This window comes from Camelus ferus, chromosome 25, assembly GCF_009834535.1.
Source record: "Camelus ferus isolate YT-003-E chromosome 25, BCGSAC_Cfer_1.0, whole genome shotgun sequence".
NCBI classification, from domain to species: Eukaryota; Metazoa; Chordata; class Mammalia; order Artiodactyla; family Camelidae; genus Camelus; species Camelus ferus.
Window position 1 is genome coordinate 18,470,283 of NC_045720.1, and position 19,562 is coordinate 18,489,844.

At 36.6% G+C, this 19,562-nt stretch overlaps 1 protein-coding gene across 3 annotated transcripts in view; it reads left to right on the top strand.

The window, feature by feature from the left end:
- EIF3H (eukaryotic translation initiation factor 3 subunit H) overlaps positions 1 to 19,562 on the top strand; it is a 97,392-nt gene that overhangs the window by 65,928 nt on the left and 11,902 nt on the right. For all 3 annotated transcript variants that reach the window (XM_032468109.1, XM_032468107.1, XM_006186465.3), the window contains 2 exons: positions 17,232 to 17,399; positions 18,933 to 19,032. In XM_032468109.1, coding sequence (XP_032324000.1) covers positions 17,232 to 17,399; positions 18,933 to 19,032 — 268 coding nt within the window. The remainder of the gene's footprint in view (positions 1 to 17,231; positions 17,400 to 18,932; positions 19,033 to 19,562) is intronic.

Consider the following 19,562-nt stretch of genomic DNA (forward strand, 5'->3'; position numbering starts at 1 on the left):
TCTGTCTTTGCCATATGAGAATACAGGGAGAAGGCTGGCGAGCCGGAAGGAGAACTCTCACTAGGAACTGAATGAGCTAGCACTTTGATCTTGGACTTCCCAGGCTCCAGAACTGTGAAGAAATAAATTTCTATGGTATTTTGTTATGGCAGCCCCAGGAGACTAATACACAAGGGAAGCGCAAAATTGGAGTAGTTAGGTAGGAAGTATGCTGATGTCTCTCATACTGAAGAGAAATTCATTATATAGGGCATTGTGACAATGAAAAGACATTCTGCTTAATGTTCCTATTCCTGATAGGAGAGCAGATGTCTACTGAAATTTTTGTTTAATGATACCATGTGTAAAATGTTATTGTTTGTAGGTGGTAGGTGCTCTGAGATGTTTTGACCTTAAACATTCATGTGAGTTTAGTTGATTTTCTCTGTACACTTAATGTACTAGTCGTAATTCAGTGTCAGATGGTTATCATCTAAGCAGAGGTCTCTGGAAAAGTTCGTGCTTTATAACCATAGCAAACAACATATCACAAAATTTCATTTTTAAATGTTCTCTTGATTAGGTTGTTGAGTAGAAGTAACAGGCAATTGGAAAGTAAGACTTTAACCTCCAAGAAATCTAACATTTCCTGCTCAGGTGGCTTGATACCACTCTGCATATCCTTCCATTTGTTAATTTTGTAGGGAAAGTAAATTTATTAGGTACGAATCAACCATTTAGAATAATTTTTACTCTTTATCTATCAGTGAGTAACTTAACCAGAGTATGCATCTCCTACCCTCTTGAAATGTGACCTGCAAAGTGTTTTGTGAGGGCATTTGAACCATGCTGCCTCTGGAGACAGGAGTATAATTTTAAAGAGTTTTTCATTTGGTTTGAGAAGTCTTTGACGAAAGGACTGTACCATTGCCTAATCTATAGAAAACTTAATCAGAAGAGAGGTGCTTGGAGAGAGAGGCATTGGTGGCAGTGAAAGCAAGTGAAATGGGTATTTGCTAGTTACTGTTGGTAACTTCTTATAGCCTCAAATGAGACCTTGTTTACTTAATTATTCTTTTGACCTCTGTGTTTTGACCTGATTGCCAAGCTTCCTCTTCCTAGTGAAATGCTTGAGGAAGCAGTCTTCTCATCTTTCCGGTGTTTTCTTACTCAACAGCCTTCAACTGATTTTAATTTCGAGTTTTACTGAGAGCTTAGTGTGGCTTGATCCCTTCAGGTGTAATGGACAGTTCTGTAGCAAATGGACCCTACTTTTATGCTCTTTGATCTGAATGTAGCCTTTGGCATTATGAATTTCTGTCTCTTGGCCCTCTGCTGCAGTTCTATAGGAACATCTGGTTTACCTCTTGAAATCCTTCTGTTACTGAACTCACATTCTTACATCTCTTTTTTTTTTTTGCCTTTTCTTTTCCTATCTTATCTATATCTTTAAACTTAACTATCACTTTTGTGAGCATGAGAATTTTGTTATAAATTAGGGAACAGGATGTTCTCTATTTGAACTTTTAGCCCTTGCTAAGTTTTTCTTTTTTAAATATGCTTTTTGAATTATAAAAAATTAGTAGAACAGTATTTCAGAAAATTTGGAAAAGAGGAAAAATTATACATCTTGTATCTTTAACACAATGATGGTTAATAATTTGATGTTTCCTTCTGAGTTTTTAAAATATGCCTTAATATTTTTACTTTTAGAGTGTTCATACATTTTGTATTTGCTTCATATTATATTACATGTTGTTGTGTTATTGAATGATTTTCATCGTTGTTAAAACTGCATTTTAAACTCTTGAAGAAGATGTTCACAGTTAACATCTTCCTGTTGTCAGATATACTAGTGCCTAATCACTACTAATTGGTAGTAGTGATTTTTATATTCAACATTTAAAATAAGAAAAAAATTTAACCTTTCTACCCTCAAATTATGGTATTTTCAGAGGAAAAGGCATTGAAACAATTGTGTTAGTGTTAGTGTAAGATTGATTATGACTTTCCTGGAAGACTTTTCTACATTGTCAATAATTGTTAGGTTCTTAAACCTTGTATGTGTGCTCTGAAGGATAGTGAGTTGGTCAGTGTGTCTCGCAATAGTTAATAGGGTTGTTTGTTTTGGTTACCACTTTTATATCAGTTACATATTTTTGTTTGTTGAATTTGGATTTTTCATTCTTATTGTGTTGTAATTCCATCTCAAAAATGGGAGGAGGGGGTCATTCAATCATAAAAATAGAAGAAAAAAAAACTGTGTCTCAGAATAACATAAATGTGATAATTGAACAGGACTCCAGTACCTGAAGAGAGTTGGGGTTTGCTACTCAGGGAACATTGATAGTGTTTGAAGACATTTCTGTTCGTTACCATTTTGGAATGTGCCACTGGCATCCAGTGAAAGGTAAGCACAGGGTGCCCTGAAATGTCCTAGAATGCACAGGGCAGCCCCCCACAACAAAGAATCAGGCCCAAAATATTGTGGTGCCCAAGTTGAGAAACCCTGGCCTCAATGGAATGTGGGCCTATATATGCTGGGGCTGAGAATCTGAGAATGTGATGATTTGTACAAGCAATTGACAAAGAAAAGTGTGAATAGGAATCACTATGGCACATGCCTCAAACTAGATTTTATTAACTTGAATAATTTGACCTAGTCCCCAAAGTTTTTGGTTATTTATGAAACTGGTCAGGTGGTGGCATAGTGCCACCAAAATATTTGTGTGATTTTAAACTACAGTGACAATTTTTTTAAATTAATAAAGCTTTTCCAGGACAAATGTAAAATAGTACTTTCCAAAGAATTATTTCCAAAAATAATGAATCTTGTCACTAAAGATGGACAGGAGTCCCAACTACCAGAGCATCATTCATAGTAGCACTTTAAAAAAAAATAGCACACAAGCAAAAGTCCCACTTTTGCAGAGACCCTTGTAAAACTAGCTGCAGGGTTAATGACAAATGCTGTTTGGAGAGAAAGCAAAGTAGCAATGTCGTTTCCTTTACAAAATGACTACTACTGTGTAGTATCAATCACGCAGAGTATGCAAAAGCACTTCCAGTTAAATGTGCATGCTACTAGGTATTCAGCTTCACAGTTGATATGCACGAAAGCATTCATTCTTAACATACATGTTCCTGTATGAAGGAAAACTGTTGGGTGATTTTTTTGTTGTTCATCATGGAAAATCCATGATTCAAGAGGACAGGGTTTTTATTTAACAACTGTTTTGGAGTTATATAGACTAGGAAAAAGGTGTTTGTGCACTGATAGAGTACAATTATGTTTTTGGCAAGAAAAGAGCATTACTACCACAGTGGCTGCCCACACGCTACTTTGTTTACAGGGAACGGCTTCTTTGGCTCTAGAATTTTCCTCCCCTCCTCTCCTTTTTTTTAACACCTGAACATCTGTGAAATAGGGATGAACTTTTTAATCCATAGTGTCTCATAATCAAAGTTGTTGGCTCTCTTTCCTTTCTTACACTTGGGATTTTAGATCTGATGAAATTTGTTATGATGCTTTCTAATCTTAATTTAGCATGGATAGAAACAGTGAAAACAGTAAAATTAAACTTTTAGTCTTTCAGTATTTATCTTTAGAATATGCTCAATGAAAAATGTGTAGTAAGAGGTTAATTCTGACCCTGCTTTCCCCAGCTGCCTGTGAGGAGAAAGGTGCCTGCATGACTCTTTGACATGAGAGTAGAGGTTACATTGAATACAGTCACTGCCAGTAAAACCTGTTTCCATTCCCTCCTTCAAATAACTTGATATCAAGTGGCATGTTCTAGCTAAACATGTAGTATCTTGAGTAGCTTTACAGTATTATATTTGAGTAAAAATATCACAGTTTTTAACATTGCAATTATGATACTGGATGGGTAATGTTCCCACTTTACTAAGCCTTGATAATTTTAATTTATTAGAGGAAGAAATTGGTAAGATTGCTGGACATATTCTAAAACTACATCTAAATACTGCAGCCGGATATGAATAGCTCCAGAGCTTAATCAAATCAAGGATTAGAATGTAGTCCACACGATTTCCCTAGTATTTTTTTTTAAGTTTTTTTTTTTTTTAGGTATTTTGAAGTATTAATTTTTAGGTAGAGTGTGCTCCTTGGACAGAGATTTAATGAGAAATCTCCATAATTTTGGAGTCCCTCTATGTAGGATCATCCAGCAGTAACAAAATGCTGGCTGCTTTTCCTGATGACCTACAAGTCTGAGTAAGGAGCTGCTGATTTAGTAGAGATAGAATGAGAAAAGAAACTTCTTAGATATAAAACCTATAATCCAAGTCATCCATCTCCAAGGTGTATATTTGAAGCCTGGAGGTAAATGCAGATCATCTCTGTCACTGATTTACAGTAGTTTTGTTTTTAATTTTATTAAAATTTTCATTTATATAATTAAAATTAAAGTAACTTTTTTAAAAACTTTAAGTCAGTGGTTTTCATGAGTGCCAAATGTCCGTTAAATGATCTGCAAATAATTCATATGTGAGAGAGACTGTTCCATTGCTCATTTGCCCGAACCAAAATTGTGTTGGGAAGAAAATCTAATGATGTCTTTTGAACCTTTCCTTCCTCCTTCTGGGATTAGCCTGAGGCTTGTTTTCTGTGCGAGGAACCCACATATGCTTTGTAGCCTAGAACAGTTGTCACTTCTTCAACTGTGATCCTTGTTACTTCTTCCTCTCTGCTGACCATTCTTGTTGTAAGGGTTTCTAAACCATATTTTGAAGTGAAACTGACTTTTTTTTTTTTTCCAAATTATCTCTGGAACATTAGCACCTGAAGGCATAATAGAAATAGTTGATTCCAATTTCAATACCTAGCAAAGAAACACATAAAATTTTATTCATGGAGAATTTTTATCTGGTTCATGCCTTAACTCTTTTAAAATGTCAGATTTCTCACAAGGGTAATAATTACCATTTTATTAACTATTTACTGTGATCACTGTTACCAGGTGATAAGCATTAATCCAAATCATTTTTTCATTTGAGATAAATTTAAAATTAGAATTTAAAAATTACACTTTTGAGGGCGTTTGGTTATTTGGAGGGTTTCCCCTGCTTCATTTTATTGTATTTAATGGCAGAGCCAAAAATGCCATTCAGGTTGCCTGTTCTTCTCAGCCTGCAACTATTCTTTTGCACTGTATTATTTTGCAAGGTAAGAAGCCAGGCCTTTGAGCCCCAGGCTTGATTTCCTGGTTGTTATTAGCAGAGATAGCTTGTTCACTTTAACGGCCCAGAGAACTGCATGGGGATAACCCAGATACTTTGTTTAGGGAGCAGTAAGCATTTAAGTAGACCCAGGAACGCTGGCTGTACTCTGTGTGTCGTGTCTGCTCCTCTACTGTCATGTCAGCTGCAGGAAACTTTTCTTCATCTTCATCGCCCTATGGCTGGACATAACTAAAAGTCTAGCACATTATAGCTCGGAATAAATACTTACTGTATGAATATATGAAGGGATGCACGTATGAATTTTCTGTTTGAGACTTTTTCCCCCTGAAATAATAAGGAAGAAGCATCTGTAAGCCATTTGTATTGTCATTATCTGACTGTCATAATCTTTTCTGCAAGGAAGAGATACATGTCCTTTGGGGATAAAAGAGGGTTTTTTTTCGTTGTTACTGTTAAGGTGATATTACTTGGTTTGAAACATTGCAAATACTCTGATTAAACTTATTAGCTTTTAAAGTAGGTATTGTTTGATCTGCTTTTGGCACATTTTCAAAAGCCTCGGCATACACTGATGGCTCTAGATCTTTGGACACAGCAGTGAGGGACGATTTTTTGGGGTGGTTTTGGGGAGGTGAACAATCTGGAGCAAGTTCAGGGAAAGTAAAACAAAGATAGCCTTGCCCTCGATAGTTATTTATGCTTCCCTAGATATTTATTTATTTATAGTTTTGCAGTTTATTTCTATCAGTGTTGCCCATAGAGGTTAATTCTATTTGAAACATCTGGCAGGATCATGCTTGCCAATTGTGGAAGAGAATTATTTGTTCTGTTTTGTAGCCTTCCAGCATCTTTCTGTAATGCTTTCCTTGCCTTTCAATGATTTTTACTTCCCGCCTGTACTCTCTATTTCCTCTTCCTCTCTAATCCAAGAGGCCCACCATTGAAAAGCATCTTCAGAAGCTTCAGATTACATGACAGCTGATTAGGCTAGTCTCAGTAATGGCTTTTTGAGATTTCTTTGTAAAAACTCCAAAAGATAACAAGATTACTGAGGTGCTTGAGGATGGATTTTAGTGTGTGGCACCATAGAACAGCATTTCAAGGTACGTTAGTCACATAGCAGAATACAGTTTGTGCTAAGTATGTTTCTATAATGTAACATTTTTGCTAGAGAGCAACTTTCCCCCTTAATCTGTATTCTTAAATAGAAAAAGAGTTCTCTCTCTGTTAGGATCACTACTCCCTTCCCTGCCTTTAGAACAGTCTTAGCTTACTAGCTCCAGGCATATCACCTGGTGGGTAAAGGCATTTATTTTCCCTTGCCTACCTTGGGAATTACTAGTCCAAATCACAGAGTAGTTTAGATGAAACCTCTGTCCAGCTTTCCTTATGATAGTCTTGGTAGAACAGGGGTAAGAGTGACAATCTGTTGGGTCTCCTGCTGAAAGCTGGGGTTTTCTTGGGACCTTTGACTTGTCATTCTTACTCTTCCTGATGGTTGTCTGTGGTGATCTCAGCGCTATCTGTGCTACTGCTTGGCTGTCCCTGGACTGAATTGATGGTTGCTTCACATCTAACGTTCTTCCTTCCTTCCCCCTACATACATACAGAGGAATAGAAGTTCTTAAGGGCCAAGACCACATTTGGCTTGTTCTCCACTGCATCTCAGTACTTGTTACTCTCTTCTGGATCTTAGCCCCTTTGAGAATTTGATGAAAGCCTCTCTAAATAAAAGTACACATTCATATGGTTTCGGGGAAAGGAGATTGTAACAGGAAAGTAACGTGGTCTCATTAAAAACAAGCTCCAGGATTTATTATGGCAGCTATGAGGATTTCTCCTTGATCACTGTCTTAACATATACCTCTATATTCCTTACCCTATAAAAATAAGTTTGCATGAAGCAGAATGTGTAGGGAAGAGATGGGGACAAGAAAGGGTTGGGTGGAAAGTGCGGTTGTAAGTTCTTCTGTTTCTCTGAAGTAAATAATCCATAGGAACTTTCTTGCTCTTCCTAATCTTTTCTGTAACTCCTGCTTTTCCATTCTTGCCAGCTATCCTTTCTTTGGGTTGTGATTAAGGATACTCTTAAAAGATTGTGTCCTTCAGGCTTTCCTCTTACAGCATCTTTAATACTGATTTTCTAACCTAAATTGTCCTAATGTTTGAAGGTAAAGGAAACAGTCTTTGGACAGTTGATGATGCTGGAGTGGATCACCCCACTAAGCAATAGTTGGCACATTAGAAAGCTGTTTGCTATAGTGAATTGAGTTTAACTATGTCACTGGTTGGGCAGTATTTCTAGTAACATTTACCCAGTTAGTGCCCTGTGTAAGGTCACACTGCTACTCACTCCTCCTTCCCATTGCCACCCCTGTTCTCAGTGTTGTTTTTAAAGTCATCTGTTGGGGAAGGGGCACAGAGCTTATTTCCTGTCTTTGGAAGAGTTACAAATGAAATCAAGAGATAGAAACTTATACAGTACAATGCAATTATATTGTTATATACACAGTAATAATAGAACATCCAGGATTACCTTTCCTTGAAACCTAATTTCTGTAGCTTGTCTCTTTCTTTATTGAATCTGTTCTTTATTGTACTGAATATAACTCGTTTATAATTTTAGTGTCTCAGAAGTATTTTTTCCTTTTGTAATCTTTTTTCATAGTAGATTATTTTTTGATCATATTCCTGTTTGTACATATGAATTCTGTTTCATGAAATTGATGTTACAAATCCATAGACTGTGTTTTAGTAGCCACATATACAGCCTCTAATCCTTTCCCCCATTTTCCTGATTTCCTCCTACTCCCAAAATGCCGATGGAAAGGGGAGTTTACTCGACAGTTGGGGACCAAGTTAATCAGACCCAATTCTCCGAAAACTTTCCTTTGATGCAGATAAGTACCGTAACCTCTGTATTATAAATAGCATTTCTGAATAATAGGTGATGGTGAAAACCTATTGAGCTCTTCTTGAGGTTACTTAAGGCACCAAGTTCTTGTTACAAATGATTTCATTTAATCCTCTTTACTGCCTCATGAAGTTGATACTGTTTCCTCCCATTTTACGGTGGCAGACACTTAGGCTGAGGTAATTTGTCATAGGTTACACAGCTAATGTGTGTTAAAAATGATGTCTTAGCTTGGGCTGCATAACAAAATACCGTAGACTGGATGGTTTAAACGACAGGAGTTTATATATTTCACAGTTTTGGAGACTGGAAGTCAAGATCAAGGTGCCAGCAGGGTTTAGTGAAGTTTGTCTCCTTGGGTTAAGGCCACCTTCTCGCTGTGTCTTCACATAGCCTGATGACTCAATACTGCCTGTGGCTGGAGAGAGAGAAGGCAAGTTCCGGGGTGTCTGTTCTTACAAGGGCACTTGCTCCATTGTGAGGACTGCACTTTCTTGACCTCAGCTATACTTACTTCCCAAAGGCCCTATCCCTAAATACCATCATATTGGGGGCTGGCCTTTAACATATGCATTTGGGCCCAGTTCAGTCCATAGCAGATGGTATTCAGACCAGGTTGACTGCTTTAGATTCTGAATAGTCTATACTGTATTTTGTTCCCTGGTCCCACAGTTTAGAAGCTCTGGTACCCAGATTATTTGGTGACTATGTTAAATGTAACAAATTGACCTGCAAAAGAAAATTCTGTTGATATGTGTATGTACTCCTTTAATATCATATATATTGCACACTTTTGCCGAAAACCATGGAAAATAAGCATAAGAATAAGAAAACAAAAATCTTTTATTATCCCACTCCCTGGAGAGCTATCACCATTACCGTTTTAGCATATTTGTTTCCAGTGTTTCTTTTTAGGAGGAGGGGCAACCCAGGTTATTCACATATTCTACTTTTTTTTTCCTCTTGGCATCTCATGAGCATTTTCCCAGTTAAAGTTTTAGAAACACTCTAAATGATTTCTGTCTTGGAGAAAACAAATTTGACAGCTACTAAGAAGTTAGAAGACTGACTATATGACCTGAGTGTGGAAGAAGGTGGCCTCTCACTGAGGGAGAAAACATAGCATGAGTAGGTATGGAGGGTGGGATTGATAAAGTCAGGGTATACTTCTACAGAGTGCACTACCTAAGGAAGTAGTCACTCTGACAATGCTCGTTAAAGCAAACGGCCATCTGGACCGGAGGTAAGTTTTTAAAATTGCTGTCATCACATGGTTGGAAGTTGAAACCACCATTTTCTAGATGAGGAAATTAAGGTTCAGAGAGAATAATACATTAATTAGCCACCAATTAGCTTGTATTGAGGAGGGAGCACCTTTATTAAACAACATGTCACTATGACTTTGTCAGGCTCCCAGCACAGGTGGTGCTCAGACAATGGTTTCAAAATGAACAGTTTTGCTTGCACACTACAAACAGTACTTCCAGAAAGTGACCATTTGTTCCCTATTTTGAATATTTGGTGCTCACTACTGATGCATCCCATTCTATTTTTTGAACAGCCTGAGTTTGATAGCTAGTTTCTTACAGGATGAAACAATTCATTTTAGTAGCTCGCTCTTCTTCTTCTACTTCTTCTTCTTCTTCTTCTTTTTTTTTTTTTTTGGTAACTTGTACCAGCTGTTCTCTGTGTTGTGAAAAGTGCTCATGAGTCATTGTCTCCTTGTTTTTAGATTAACATCGTAGATTTATAAAAAAAAAAAAAAAGGTTAATCAATTGTGATTGTTCTGTAACAAATGTCTTTTGCTTCTCCAAAAACTGCACAATAGTTTTCCTTTGAAATCCCACATGAAAATTTTATTGTAGGATTGAGAACTAGAGAAAGTCTTACTTTGAGCTCTGATGTTTTTCTCCCTTTGGGTAATATAAATCACCATGTTTCCCCTTTTGTTTTGATTGCCAGAATGCTCAGACCTAAATTTGTGCATTTTAATCAAAATGCCTATGGTTTGCTTCACTTTGTTCAGGTCTGTGCCTCACCTTCAATTTCTGCTTTCTTTATTCTAATTTATACTTTCCCTAGATCTAATTTCACTGATTATGTTTTAATGCAAGCTACTTCATGTCCTTTGTGAACATGGTAAGATGGAGATCGATCAATCGCTATCATTTCCTGATAAATGTGACCATTCTCTAGTACATTAACAACAATCACATTTCTTTGAAACATTTCTTTCGGCACCTGACTTTGTGCCAGCATTAATCAAATACCTGATACATAGCTCTAAATATGACAGGGATGTTACCTGTCCTCATGAAAACATGAAATATTTTTCTAAATCCAGAGATTTTCATTTGGTCTTCCAACATACTGTGCTTTTAATTGTAGCAAGAGGTAGCAGTGGTCATTATATTATTCTTTAAGTAAGAATTCTTCATGATGAGAAGTAAGGAAGGGGCTCTATATCCCTTGGTCCCATCAAGGTGAATTCACTTTGTGTAAACAGATCTCAAATGACATACAATTAACTTAGTTGCTCTATCATCTTTCTTGCATCTGTTTTCACAGCCAAGGGCATGTGTGTGTGTGTGTGTGTGTGTGTATGTGTGTGTGTATAAAATTCTCATAACTTCAGTGAAATAGGATCTCTTGGCTATGTTTCATGATTTGGTTAAGAAGATAACAATATGAATTTGTTGCAGTATATACACAGTATTTTCTGTGAAGAATCCAGTTTTATTCATAGGAGGCCTCTTGAGATACATTAAAATCTCTTTAAAAAAAAAACCTCAAAACCCCTATTTCCAATAATTTTCAAAGCTTTGCTAGTTTTAAAAGATAAGAGTGGTACATACATCCCTGTTCCCTTACTTCCAGCTTGGCATTCAGAAGAAATTATTTGTCAGAATTCATAAATGCTTTAAAGAAGAAATTAAACTACCCAGGACAAATGAACTGTTTAAAAACTGTTTGTGATACGATTATTAAGAAAGGCAATATTTTTAGTTTTTTTTAAATAGAACAGGTTACTTTCTAGGTAGAGTCTAATTTATATTGGACAGTTTACTGTGAGAAATTGAACTCTGGCCATAATTCTTAAGCAGTCCCAGAGTGGCCTTAATAACAGCTGTATTGGTGGAGGGGAAGGGTGAGTACCTACTATATGCTGGGTGAAGAGAATATGGAAGTTTTAAGAAATGTGTACTCTTTAGTTCTCTTACCCAAAGTAGACTCTTATTTAATTCTTTTTTCAAGTGCACATTCTGTTTGCGTAAATCTACATCTGCTACTAGCTTTGAACATTGCCTGAAACGTATGTGTGGCTTGGCAGAAAGTCTGATATGAAGGGGGAAAGCACAGAATAGTTTGTGTTATTAAATAATGGGGCAGAGTCTTCACAGTTCTTAGCCTTTGGGTGCTCACTGGTGTCCCATGGTGCTGCTGGAAAAGAGACTTGTAATTATTTTCTTAGAAAGCTCTACTTAGGTGAGCCCTAGTGCTAGAACAGATAGGAGATTTTGATGTATTCCTTTTCCCTGTCATGTTTGTTGCAATCATTGATTTGTTTCAGAGTTGTGGGGTTTTGTTTGTTTGTTTGCTTTTAAAGATACTTGCATCTCTTGATTGAGCTTAGTTTCTTTGCTGCAAAGAGCATGTGTACTAGATCCCTCTTTCTTTGTTCCTTTACTTGATGTGTTTGTGCAGGTCATCTTGATCTAAGCCAGTTCTTAATTACAAAGTAGTCCTGGCATAAGTTGCAAATAGTAACATAGAATGCAGTATTTTAGGAGTTTTGATTACATATTTGTGGTAAGTTTTCGATCTCAACATTTAAAAATCTTTGAAGGTCGTTTTATCGCTTAAAATCCTGCTGGTAGTGCTAAAAACGGTTTGTTTGGTGATCAGATGTGCACAAGCTGTGGTTTCTGAAAACCTAGAAAGTGTATTTCTTTTGTATCTGTTATGCTGTACTGATTCAGAAATAATTTACTCAACACTTTATCAGCAAGAAGAGATGAGATTCTGTAAATGGGTGGTTGCCTGGGCTTTGGAGTCAGAAAGCCTGAAGTCAGATTGAGTCCTGTCACTTTTTCAAGCTGTAAGCTGTGGTAAACAACTTTTCTAAAAGGATTTCAATAATCATGATTAGCTCATTAGAGTTATTGTGAGGAATACAGTCAGATATCATTTGTAGACCAGTTAGCAGGAAGTCTGACATAAAAAGTGCTTACTAAGTGCTGGTTTCTTTCCTGGTGCTTATTAGCCTTGCCATTTTCCTCCAGGCTGATTCAGTGTGTGTTTTTAATGTGATTTTATTATATTTTAAATGCTTTAGGTTTATTTGTAAGACGTTAAGTCATTGAATAAGACAACAGATCCATTGAATTGTTTTTAACTTTTAAAATTTAAATTTGATTATTACTTTGTCCTCTAAGAGTTCCCTAATAAGACGTCTGTGAGACAGATACTGAGTTTTATTTAGAGTATGCCTCCACTTTAGCTTTCTGCTTTCAGCTCATCGCAGCCTGGCCAACTGTGGTAATTCTTTGTTCCTGTTTTTTGGTGATAAATTGTATTTCATGAAGTCTCACTTTAAAGTAATAAAATAGAGATGATTTTTAAAATAAAGGTGAGGAATTGAAAGTGAAAAGAATGCTAATTAATTATTCTGCTGAGTTGAAAAGCTTCTAATTCATGTCCTTCCCAGTGGTCTTCAGGAGAACTCAGATCTCAGACTCTTATTTGGTTGTTTGCCACTGTGAGTGCAGATAGAGCATTTTAATACGAGACAGCACATTATTTTCAGTGTTTTCATATTTGAAGATAAAAACAAGAGAAAGCCCAACAAATGTGGATTTTTGAAAGGAATAGTTATTGGGCAGCTTACCTCAGTTAAGACAGTTTTAGCTCTAGGCAACTTAAGATTGACTGTTTTGCAAAGAGGGTATCTGGAAAAAGTGAATATGAATACACTGGTGCCAAACTTCTAGTGTATTCAATATTGTAAACCAGGCTCTCCTTTGCTTGGGAGAGGCGTAACCAATTAAGACGGTTGTAGAGGTTGAAGAGATTTATAACTCTTCGACTCATTTTTATAATCCTTCCAAATTTTGTAGCACCACCTCAGTTGAATCTAAGTGTAGCTTTTGTATTAGTAATTTGAGTTGGCTTAGTAGTAACTACCAATTTGTCTTTGAAATTCATTTGCTGCGCACTGTTTCTCCTCAGTCGGTAGGAGACTAAGAATGTTTAAAACGTTCTTTCCTAAACTTTTCACTACACAATCCTGAGCCTTTCTGTTGAATATTATCATAAATTTTAACGTAGTCCCCTCTCCCAAAAAGTTTTCCCTTGCTATTCATCTTTGGAAAATTCTCCAGAAATATTTAGCCATTAACTTAGAAGTGAATATCGCTGAAATTGCCGCTTGGACTTCTGTTAAATGTGAGACCTTTAGAACAAAAATGAAAGTGTGTCTAACCCCGAACCAACTTTTATTGGCAAAGTTGCCGATAAACCCTTGTTTCTCATCTGCATCAATTCAGCGATAGGGAGGTATGGGACTGTGTGTCAAGGAACTTCAATTTTCTTTCTCCTTTCTTTGTTTCTTTTGCTGTGATTCTCTTCTTTGTAAGGTGGGGCACTTACCTGTGTCTAGCCACATCTTTTATACCCTTCTTTTAAAACTCCAGCCTGGAGGTGAGGATGGCTGGGAATGAGAAGGAAATAGCATCACCCTCGCCCCCCCCCCCCCCGAACCTGGGGGCTGGTCCACTGGCATCCTCACAGCCACTTCCAGATAGCACAAGCCTCCTCCCCTCCCTGTTTGCATCAGTGTCCTCGCTAAACCGGGTTTCTTGTTCATGCCTCCCTACCCACCCGCAGTGTATTCTCCACGTCAAGCGGAACCCCTGGGAGGGATTAGCATAGCCATAAAAGCAATGGCGTTTGCCTGGGAGAGTAGACTCTGGCATGGCTGGTCCTACTTCCCCTGTAAAGTTTACTGGCATGTCACTGTGTCACGCCTTTTTTCCTTGTCAGAGGGGTAAATAGGTGTCAGCTGGTGTGGCAGCTCAGCTTAGCTGATTGATGGAGGTGTTGGGAGCACAGTTTTGAGACAGTTAAGTGGGACAGTCTGCTCTGCATGTCTTATCCCTCCTTAGGTTTACCAGGAAGCTTTTGCAGGGTTTGACTTTGCACTTTTTGAGAACTTGGGTTAGAGGAGGAGGAGAAACTGTGGGTGAAGGGAGACAAGAGTCACATGTCTACATCAACATCAGAACAAGGACATAGACCTAAAAGCCTGCAGAGTTAAAAATTCACTTGGCTGTTCCTGAGTTGTCTCTTGTTCCTTGGCTTGCATGTAATAGAAAATATGACTTCTTAAAAAAATTATTTTTATTAAATCAAAGCAAACCATGCATTTGTTGGAACCTCATGTGTAGTTCTGGTGAGGACTGGGCCTCAGTGCACCCCTGCTTCACTTGGGGGCTCTAGCACCCTCACTCTCGCCTTTTCAAGGATCACTTGCAGTCTTTTCAGATCCTTTCTTTCTCTGTGGGATGCCTCCAAGAGGACACACATTTTTTTTTTAAAGTGTTTTTTAATTTAAAAAATTGGGGTAGTAAGCCAAACCAAGATGAAGAATGACCTGAAAGTTCACATATTTTTTGTGAATAGTGAAATTCCAGTTCATTGTAGATTTTCAAAAGCAGTTTTATTAACTCACCTGTCATTGCTTTGAACCCTTAAATTTGTAATTTCGTCTGTAATATTTGTCATATGAAAACTCTCATGACCTTAAAAATAAATTTTTACTAAAGCCTCAAAAATCTTGTATGTTATGATTTTTCTAACCTGTAGAAGAGGAAAATGGGAGTGCTCCACCTCTAACCCCCACCCATAATATAGAGGTTTATTTCTCTATTCCTCAGTGTCTAGAAATAAATATTTTGGTATTTATTACATGGTAACTCCACAGAGCAGCAGGCCTCATATCTTAGTCTCTTCCCTAGCTGAGAGAAATACTGCATTTTCCTCATCCTTATCCAGGGGGCTGTAAGGTAGGGAAGAAGAAGGAATGAAGAAAGAGTCTGAAAGTTTGCTGCTGATCGTAAAGGTTTTTACCTCATGCATCCTGAAAATGCTATTATAAAATCTATTATATACAGGCTATTTGGTTTAGTAAGATCACGGAATATTTTTCAGATAAATGCATTTTTAAAAATTATTAATGCTAGAGGTCCTGCTTTAGTTCATAGAAAGATCATTACTTACAATTAGCATGTCCAGTGAACAGTGTGGAGTCGTAGCATTCTGACTGGGATGAACTCTCAGACCCTTCTGGACACAGGAAGCATCGGAGAAAGACAGCAAGGTCCCCTGTGGGAGAAATTGCAGCGCTGACTTGAGAACCTAGATCTCTAGATTCCAGGTTTTTCCTTCTTTTCTACTATTGCTAGTTGGTAGAATCTGACTTCTGCTTCTATCATAGCTAAATTGTACAGTTAACATGTTTTGGAAGTACCAATTTAAAAAAAATTCATCCTATAGAAGTGTGCTTGTATTGTCAGTTACTTGGTAATCTTTCCCATCTCCCGTTTCCCATCCCTTTAAATTAAATATTAAATTTAGTTCTGGCTCCTATTTTACTGATGATACTAGGATTTTTCTATTCATAAACTAAATTTGATTAAATTTTATTAGCTGAATCAGTGGTTTTACTTTAAAATAGTTGTGAAATTTTAAAGCAGAAAGAGACCATAGCAGTAGTTCTATCCCATATTTATGTGTTTAATAAGAATCCATTAAACTGACTAGGAAGGGGTTTCTTATGTGTTACAGAGACGAAAAATTAAGATAAAAGATAATTGATATAAGATTACCATATTAATTTTATACTGCTGCTTCTTGAAGCCATCATGTTTTATATAAAAACAAAACTTCAAAAAATGTGTAATTCTTAAATAGTTGAATACTTGGCTGCCATCTTTTGTCAAGAGAAAGATAACTTTCCTTGGACTAAGCAGATTTATAATTGCTTTACCTAGTAACAAGTGTTGAAAAGACTGTGTCCATCTGAGGATTATACTTTATGATCCTGAATCTTGTTTGCTTTATAAAACCATAGCACTATAAACAAGGAAATGACATTTAACTTTACTTTTGCTAAAACCTGATTAAGAGTTTCTAAAATGAAATTGTTAGATTCTGAGTTAAGCAAAATATTAATTTTTTCATATTTATTCAGTGTAGCCATGCATTCATGTAATAGAAATAGCTTGGATATTATGTTAACTATATAATATTTTTCTGTTTTATGTATTTGCTACTCATTATTGGGCTATATTGCTTTTAAAAATATATTATTTATTATATTGTCAGTTTGCACCTATTTTTCTAGTAACATTGCTTGAAGTTAATAATATACATTACAGTCATTAATTTCATGAGTAGTCATCCAACCATTTAATTCTTTACATGGTGCTTAAAATATAACTCGATTCTAATGAAAAAAAAAAAAACAAAACAGTGTTGATGACTTAACACAAAAGAACACACAGACAAGAAAAAAGAATTCTTTTTAAAATTTAGCACATGCAGCAGGGGGCACCAGATGAAGGCAAAAATGAATTCTTACAGTTTTAATTATCTACAGCTTGTATCCTGTTCATATTTAAATAATGTGGTAGTTAATTGTTTCTCCATTAGTTTTCTTGATGATTTTAACTTCTCAGTTCTAAAAGCTGCATTGAAGAAGACATTGATAACTTTTCTCACTTATTAATTCAATTGAAACTTCCTTCAACCACTTTAGTAATTACACAAATTTTTTCTTAAAAGTAGAGACCACATTTAATAATTCCTTGTTTGCAATAAGGCATTATTATTCCATTTTTAATACCTTTTCTACAAAATGTTTTTTTGTTAATGAGGAAAGGAATGCTCTGATGATTTGAAAGCTTAATTTTGTTTTCTTTATATGTAAACCAAATGAATTTTAAATCTGGAAACCTGTTCCCTTTAGCTAATAAATAGTTGTATGGAAATTTGTTTCCCAAAAGGCTTGTTTTTAATATGGTGACTTCATTGAATAGTTTTTCCTTTGTCCCCTGCACCCCCATCATCTAGTTCAGTATCAGATGGAAATGATGCGGAGCCTTCGCCACGTAAACATTGATCACCTGCACGTGGGCTGGTACCAGTCCACGTACTATGGCTCGTTCGTCACCCGGGCGCTTCTGGACTCTCAGTTCAGTTACCAGCATGCCATTGAAGAATCTGTCGTTCTCATTTACGGTTAGTAGGAGTTTCCTTTATTATTCTTTTCTTCCCTTAATATTATTGCTACTACTACTATTTTTGCTTTCTGCCTTTTTGCCTCTAAGAGCAGCCTGGCAGGCCTTCTCAAGTAAATACCAACCCTGTTTCTGCAGCAGCCTCAGCAGCAGCTACGTCTAGACAGGGTTTCCTTCTTTCTGTTTATTTTTCTTGCTATCAGAGCCCTGATGTGTACATTTTGGAATGCTGGAGTAGCTGCTTCATTTTTATTCCTCCATCTCCCCTCCCTCATTTGAAGGGGCTGGTGGAACTAGACCAGATGTCTAACAAACCCCGATTGCTGGAGTGTCTGGCTCTGTACGTGACTGACCAATCATAACACAGCGTGCCAAGTTTTTTTTATACCTCTGACAGCAGCGTACAAAACCTGGACTGTTTCTTAGCACAAAGATTTTTTTCTTTTCGGCCTATTTAATGGTGTTTCCTCAAGCTCTCCAGACCAGATGTTCTGTGCTGTATCAGAACTGTAGGCAATTTAACAGCTTTATAGCCTTCCCCCTCCCCAAACACTCACAGTTTGCCATATCTGGCAGACTTGCATATAGTTTCCAGCTGAGAAGTAAATGTAACGTCCTGAGTATCTGTCAGAAAAAATACTAATGAATACGATCAATCTTATGAGCTGCCCCCAAATTGTTTCAGTATGTTAACAATTGGATTACAGTAAAGAACAAGTTGTTAAAGTGTACTTATATTGGCTGGAAACATTGCATCATCAGACCTTGATGAATTTTCCACTTGTTTCAATCTATTTTGGTTTTCATTTTATCACCTATTGCTAAAAGTTTCACTGTGTTAAGTTTCAGACAACATGAATGTTAACACAGGTTTCAGGCGAATATTGGTGTGCCGGAGCGGTTATCATGCGGCAAAGCGCTAAGCTCCCTGACTCACGGAGCGTTTAAGCAGTTAGTTTTGACAAAATTAGCTTCTCTAAAACTAAAAAGACACTTGTGATTGCACTTTGACTTTAGTGGTTTTGTTTTTAGAATCTGTTTTAACCAAAAAATTTGAACAGCGATTATTAAAATGAATAAATTTTGTTTTCAGAGCATTCACTTAAATTAGTTGACTGAAGAAGTATACGGATGTATCCAGTGAATTTTCATGTTTAATATTCATCAGTATTTTCCTTCTAATTATGCAAGATGTATATAAGATGTGTAGAACATATGCTGTGTTTAATCTTCATCAAGATTGCTGGTTCTAGCTGAGGAATGGATTTGAAAATAACTATTTTGAATCTCCTATTTTTACTTTCAGAAGGAAGTTATTCTGCCTATTATAAGTAGGGCAATAGATTCCTACATTTTCAGTTACTGTTTGCTATACTGGTTTGAATCTGCTTCCGATTGTGTTCTGATTATTTATTTTGATCTTCATTTTCTAAAGATTATACAGTAAGTAACAGAATATGCCTAGAACCAGTGTTATTTGAGCACTGATAGTGTCAAAATTCTTAGTAATTTCTTTCTCTTTTCCTTATTTGAGATCCCATAAAAACTGCCCAAGGGTCTCTCTCACTAAAGGCATACAGACTGACTCCTAAACTGATGGAAGTTTGTAAAGAGAAGGATTTTTCTCCTGAAGCGTAAGTGTCTGGGGGCCTATGAGGCATATGTTAAGGATTGGGTGTTTTTCTTTTAAGATATTAGTTTGTTACATTTATTGAATCGCTGGTGGTGGTGTGGTAATGTTTTTGCCATGTGGACGGGAGAAGTTTCTGCATGGCTGAGTGCCACTTGATCTCTCCCTTTCCATGTTTAAACTGTTCTTTATGGAATGTCTCATCTGTTCTCACCATGGGTGAATTCAGTTAGAGTGGGAATTAATTAGCTAGCTACTGGATTTGAAGAAATAAATGATTAGATACAGGGAGATGGGATGAGTAATCAGCGGCTGTCAGATTGTAAGTTTTGTGTCTGAATAGTTGCGAACTATATGTCTTGTTTTCTGATCTGTTTCATTGTGGGGTTGGTGGGTGGAACGATACAAACATTTTAAATGAAGAATGTGGCTTTTTGGATATTTAATGGGTGACAGGTATGCAGAGAATTGATAAAGCGGTTTTGTGATCCTACATAATGGCATTGGAATGTTTTATACCAACATTTTAAATAA